The following is a 7,083-nucleotide window of genomic DNA, read 5'->3' as shown; positions in this document are numbered from 1 at the left end:
ATTTATTTATTTTATTTATTCATACATTCTTTTTTATTTTGAGTTTTATTTTTTATTGATATATTTTATTTTCTTATTTATCTTATTTAACTTTATTTCTTCTTCTTTATCTAACCTCTCATTGAAGTTAAACAATTGAAAGTGGGGGGGGGGAAATGTCATTGTGAAATAAATGCTTTCTCTATTTCACGTTAGCCACAATTATTGGCACCCAATTATTGCAACGGCCTTTTCTCAAGATACCAGCTCTGAGTTTTCTCCTATAATGCCTGAAGAGTTTGGAGATCAGAGAGCATTCCTTCATCCAGAATCTCTCCAGATCCTTCAGATTCACAGCTCCTTCTCTTCAGTTCACTCCACTCATTTATTTTCTACAGGGTTCAGGTCAGAGGACTGGGACGGTCATGGCAGAAGATTCATTTTGTGCTCCGTGACACATTTTTGTGTTGATTTTGATGTTTGTTTGGATCATTGTCCTGATGGAAGATCTAAACACGGTCCATTATAAGATTTCTTACAGAGTCCGTCATGTTTATATGACCTGCTCAACTCAATCCGAGCAGCTGAGTCCTTAGCCATCTAGCACTCTCTATTCTAATTCTATTCTTAAAAAACAAACAAAACAAAAAAACACTAGCTTTCTAATCTTTTTGTATTCTATCTGTTTTCTTTTTATTTATTATACTATTGACAAAAGCAAAAGGCCTCTAACTAGCTTGCTCTATTCTTTTTCTATTCTATCTGTTTTCTTTTTATTTATTATATAATTAAAAAAAAACTTGCTACGTGTACTGCGTTAAGCTAACTGAGACTTGTTATAGCACTTGTATATCATTGCTCTTTTGTTGATTTTGATTGCTTCCATTGTCCTCATTTGTAAGTCGCTTTGGATAAAAACATCTGCTAAATGATAAATGTAATGTTTAGATTTTTAATCTGTTGGTATTTGATAGAATCCATGATGCCATGCATCTGAACAAGACGTCCAGGACCTCCAGCAGAAAAACAGACCCACAACATTAAAGATCCAACAGAATATTTAACCGTGATTATATCAAATATGATCAAAATGCATAATTTCAGCTAGGGTGAAGAAAAGATTTTGGCTTCTCTTCTGAGGCCACAAGAGGGCGCATCGAGCAAAATATTACTAATGCACGTTTATTCAAAGCTATTCAAAGATAACATGACTATCTGTGAAAAAAGTGCATAATGTTTAAAATAATGTTTATAAACCAATTATAATTAATTAAGTTGCTTAAACAACTATAAACAAAACAGCATCATGTATGTATGCATAGTTTAATACAAAGGGCGGAAAGCCAATCACACAGAGTACATTTTTCATTTAAAAACATGAGTTGCAGTGGGATGGGGGGAAAACCGCTATCAATTCTCGATATATGTTTTTTGCAAAGTTAAAACTTGCATTAATTTTACATGACTTTCTAAACATGCTGTTCTTTTGTGCGAGATGCGAGTGCAATGCTGATAGATGTCCCTCTAGAAAATGCGTAGAATATGTGTTCTGTGTGAACGGCTTGGTTTCGGTTTTGATGAAAACAACATCTTCTCCGCATTGATGTTCTCTTTTCCCGCAATATTTTTAATGAACAAAGCAGCGCCATCTAGTGGCTTCAACTGGACAGGCTAAGAAAAACATTATAATGCAACGACACTTACATCGTCATCACATCTCGTGCGCCGCTGATAAGGCTGCCTTCTTAACGCACACCTAAAATTCGAATGCAATGTTTTTGCATTCGAATGAGGATTTTTATTTTAAATTCGACGAATAATCTAAATTAGAATTTTTTTTTGACAGCCCTAATAGACACACGTCCTCTTCCAGACAGATTAGTGACATCTTTAGTTGATTGGAGCTTCTTAATTATTGCCCTGATGGTGCAAATGGGGATTTTCAATGCTTTAGCTCTTTTCTTACAGCCACTTTCTATTTTGTGAAGCTTAACAATCTTGTTCTGCACATCAGAACTATATTCTTTGGTTTTACTCTTTGTGATAGATGATTAAAGGGATTTGGCATTTGTGTTCCTCATATTTATAATCCTGTGGAACAGAAGTCATGGCTGGACAATTTCATGCTCATAGTCACCCTGGCGTGCTAATAAAAATGTAAATATGAATGGGATTATACTTCAGAGATATTTTACTCATAAGAATTTCAAGTGGTGCCAATAATGGTAGCCAACATGCATTAGAGAAAAACATTTATTTCATCATGAGATTTTCTCCCCACTTCCACTTGTTTTACTTCAATAATAGGATAGAATTTTGTCATTTTTTTGAATGAAAGATCAAAAGGATAAACAATGCATTTATTTATTTTCACAGCCGCCTTTGTTCATATTTACTAATATTAGTGGAGGGCACTGTATAAAGAATAGTATGCAAACATTGAGCTACACTAACATCCTACAGTATAAATACCCTTTTACGACTACAGATTTAGTTACAGTTTATATACAAATACTAAACCATGCATGAAATATCGTGTAAATGTTTAGATTTTCATCATGTGCTCACCCAAATCCTCTTTCAGTTTAGTTACTGAAGTTTCACGCAGCCCAACACCTTCAAGTTCAACATTCATAATGAAATAATAATCCCAAATCAACCATCCAGATATTCAATAAAGCCCTTATTATTTAAAATCCTACATTATGAATTAAACACACTCCTGATAACAGCATTATGACTCCAACTATGGTGCATTTTCTGCATCCAGAACATACTGAGTAGTAGTAGTAGTAGTATGTTTTTATTTAATGCCATGTCAGCATCTTAGGCTATTTTCATGGCAAAAACAAAAATACACGTATAACACATACAATAAAAACCAGCAAACAAACAATCGATGTCGATGACGCATCCGCCGGCCTCTCTGATGATGACGGCGGCCGCTGCGATGTCCCAGCAGTGCAGACCGTGCTGATAATAGGCCTCGGCCGCGCCGCTGGCGATGTGACAGAGTGCTAGCGTCGAGCTGCCAATGACCCTCACACTGCGGGTCAAAGGTCAAATCCTGACCTTTACATCACACACTGACTATATGTGACCCTGGACCACAAAACCAGTCATAAGAGTCTCTAATGATTTTTGGCATTAAAGAAAAAATTATAATTTTGACCCATACAATGTATTGTTGGCTATTGCTACAAATATCCCTGTGCTGCTTATGATTGGCTTTGTGCTCCAGGCTCACATTTAAAAATAAATGTGTTTCGCGGCGCGGGACAACACTTGATTAGAGGTCGTGGATGTGTCGTGTAGGCCTCTCTCCGCTGCTCCGCTGCTCGTGATGGAGGACTGGAGCGACTGCTTGGATGTAGCCAGAGCCGGTCAGGTAACGCGTCGCAGCACGTTATTCGGTTCCTTCATTAGAAACATAACCGACTCGAATTCAGATTAATACAGACTATTTCATTGTTTACGTTTTTTAAGTTATATAATATTCTAAAACACTTGTATCGATAGTGTAATGTACATGAATATTAAAAATAAAGAAAAACAAACAAATAAATAAAAATCAGTAAAACAATTACGAAGTCAACCAGCAGAGGGCGCCAAAACCAAGGCCATTCCTGCATTAGCGGCAGTGAACTGGAGTTGTACTTGTTACTAAAGATACATTTTTGTTGTATAAAAATAAGAATTGAGCACAATTTGGTGATATATTTAATAATTATGTATGGGAAATACCATTTACACAAACAAAAATGGTCTAATAATAAACCTAAAATTACATAATTTAAAATTGAACTTAAGCATTACATTGAAGCTTTAAACGATCTAAGAAACAAAAAAGGATGTAAATAATGTTTGCTTATGGAAATTTCTTGTAAGTTATCCCCTGTAGTAGTTTCTTCTTCTTCTTTCTGTCCTTTTTTTCCCGTTTGTTCCTTTGAAGCTATTATGAATGTAACTGATAATAGTTAAAAAACACTGTGATCTTCTATATTTGTATGTTGTATTAGTCTTATGTAATAAAAAATAAAGAGAACATTTTGCTATCAAGGTTTACAATGAAGGTAAAAATGAATGCTCTCAAAAATACATAAATGTCTGTATGTATGTTAGAAAGAGATGGGTCTTTATTATTGGAAGATGGTGATTTTTTATTTGTTTATTTTGAATTAGAGAATCTAGAGAAATCACACTCTTACAGATCTGAGCACAGTTAGCCAATCAGAACTTTAGCAGGAAGCTCTCGGCCAATCGCGTGAGTTTAGGGCGGGGCTTTGAAGGTTTTTAAATAGCGGAAGCAGTCCAAAGCTTTCTTTAATGATATGAATGCAATTGATTGAGCTGTAAAAAAAAGTAAAATTTTCCCTCAGAGATTTATACACTTATATTTTTCATAAACAAATGCCTTAAAGACTTGAATTGACAATTAAGGACCAAGATAATTAAAAGAAAAAGAAAAAAACTCCAATAATTATCTTAAAAATGCTTCGTAGGTATTGTTAAATGCTTAAATTACTGCCTTCTTTTGGCTTTTCAAAGCACAACCTGATGGAGCAACTTCAGGATTATAGCATGCCATATTTTAGTTTTTATTTAGATTACGTATTAATGATAATAACAACAACAATAAAGGCAGAGAGCGACAGTCGAGACAAACTTTTATTTACAGTATCAAGACAGTCACTTAAAAATATGATTGAGCTGTAAAAAAAAAGTAAAAATTTCCCTCAGAGATTTATACACTTATATTTTTCATAAACAAATGCCTTAAAGACTTGAATTGACAATTAAGGACCAAGATAATTAAAAGAAAAAGAAAAAAACTCCAATAATTATCTTAAAAATGCTTCGTAGGTATTGTTAAATGCTTAAATTACTGCCTTCTTTTGGCTTTTCAAAGCACAACCTGATGGAGCAACTTCAGGATTATAGCATGCCATATTTTAGTTTTTATTTAGATTAAGTATTAATGATAATAACAACAACAATAAAGGCAGAGAGCGACAGTCGAGACAAACTTTTATTTACAGCATCAAGACAGTCACTTAAAAATATTCTTTACAGTGACAAATCAATTTACAGTTATAACTCTAACATGAGTTAAAATAAACACACAGAAAGACACACGCTCTTCATATATATATATATATATGCGTGTGAATGGAAGTGTTATTGCTGTGAAATATTTATCCGGGAAATACCTTAACGTCAGCCAGGAGCTCAACATACAAAATGGCTTTTTTTAAACATGACACGGAAATACTCTTAAAATAAAACTGGGTTAATTTACATTTAATTCTGCTTGCCCTCGTGTCGCAGAAAAACACACAACATTCATTTTGCACAAACACCCTTATCGAGTATGTAAGCATGGCACCAAAGAAAGAGAGAACCACAGCAAGGCTTCAGGATCTTAACCGTGAACATATAAAGCAGCACAAACAGAAACAAGAGCAACCAGTGAAACAGAAACGGTTTGGCTTACAATTGAAATCACGAGGAGAGAGAAGCGCAGAGACAGAAGGACAGAAGTGTGCCTCAGTAGATGAACTCTCCAGGCCGCGCAGAGAAGGGCTCCTCGAACTTGAAGCGTTTGGAGATGGCCTTCTGATCCGGGGTCAGGCTCGGTTCATCGGAGGACTGGCGGCACTGGCCCAGGGTGTAAGCAGCCATCACGATCAGCTCCTCCTCCTCCTCGTCTTCATCAGCAGGACCGACGGGCTCCGAGACGCTCTCCAGACAGGCCTCCTCCGGCTGGAGCCACTGGTGCTTCAGACAGTCTTCTGCGGTGGCTCGGCTCCTGCACAAACAACAGCAACATCACACAACAGCTTTCAGATGATGCATACATCTCAATTTCCAAAAATTTACCCTTATTACTGGTTTTGTGCTCCAGGGTAACATATTTTGATTTCTAAAAAATGTGTGTACATTTATAACACTCAGAGGCGGACAGTAGAGAAGTATTTTTACTTTAGTAAATTTTGGAAAACTTACATTCCCAAGCATAATGCCATACTTTTTACTGCATTTCATAAATACAAGTTGTTGTTTGTTTCACCCTTTAATACTTAAGAACATTAACCCTTGTGCGACCTTTTGAACATTTTTGTCCTTTTTAGTTTCGTTTTTTTTTATCATTTTGCCTGTGTTAACAAGGCTTTAAAATTAAATTTTTTACTATTTTTTTACCAGATGGTGTCATTTTTTCAGGTTTGACCTATAAAGAAAATACTCGCTTTATTTCTGTTTTCTGCTTCTGCATATTATAGAGCCAATTGGATAAATAATGCAGCTATAATTGTGTGGGTGTGTTGGTATGGATGTCAGAGTGTGGTTTGTATGCGTGTCATAAAAAATAATAAAAAAATTGTGTGTGTGTGTGTTCTTGTAATATTTGAGAGAGGAAAAACTCTACTGCAAATCACAAATCCAACCACTGTGTGCACCAGCAGAGTTTTGCTGGCATCTAATGGGGAAAATGTGGTACTGCGCCCAAACAAAATCTTACTGAAAGCTCATTTTTTGAGATATCAACCTCAAATTTGGAATACAACTTGTTTAGATTTATGGCTTTGATTTTCTAGCAGGTATAGAGTTCAACAGGTTTCATAAAATATATATTTTATATAAAACATCGTTCATAAATCATTTTCATAAACCTAAACATCTAGAACCTTTTTTTTTGGTTTCAAAAGAAAGGTATAGATTTCTAATGCAATTAAGTATTAAATTATACTTAATTTGAAACAACACAATATTATGCTTTAGAGTTGTGAAGTAAAGTTTTCTAAAGAAAAACACTGATAAAGTACAGACACTTGAAAAGTACGATTAAAGAAGAGTAAAAATACTTCACTACTGTCCGCCTCCGTTAACACTGTACAGTAGGGCTGTCAAAATGACTGAAAAACTAAATTCGCATTTTCTACTTAAATATTATCAAAATTCGAATTATATTCGAATTTAAAAGGCATAATTTCAGTTAGGGGGAAAAATGCTTTTGGCTTCTCTCCTGAGGCCACAAGAGGGCGCATCGAGCAAAATATGCACGTTTCTTCAAAGCATAATAAAATAACATGACTATCTTTGAAA

The 7,083-nt window shown here is 35.0% G+C and overlaps 1 protein-coding gene across 1 annotated transcript in view; it reads right to left on the bottom strand.

Moving 5' to 3' along the window:
- Window positions 1-5,000: 5,000 nt before the first annotated feature.
- The window catches only part of LOC107713878 (serine/threonine-protein kinase 17A-like), a 35,850-nt gene continuing 33,767 nt past the window's right edge, over window positions 5,001-7,083 (bottom strand). Inside the window, exon 10 of the mRNA XM_016519527.1 lies at window positions 5,001-5,788. Within this exon, the coding sequence (XP_016375013.1) occupies window positions 5,527-5,788 (262 nt within the window). The 3' untranslated portion in view covers window positions 5,001-5,526. The remainder of the gene's footprint in view (window positions 5,789-7,083) is intronic.

Source organism: Sinocyclocheilus rhinocerous, unplaced genomic scaffold (assembly GCF_001515625.1).
Source record: "Sinocyclocheilus rhinocerous isolate Xijiao unplaced genomic scaffold, SAMN03320098_v1.1 scaffold642, whole genome shotgun sequence".
Classification (NCBI taxonomy): Eukaryota; Metazoa; Chordata; class Actinopteri; order Cypriniformes; family Cyprinidae; genus Sinocyclocheilus; species Sinocyclocheilus rhinocerous.
The sequence above is the reverse complement of the archived record's forward strand: the minus strand, read 5'-3'. Positions and strand labels throughout refer to the sequence as shown.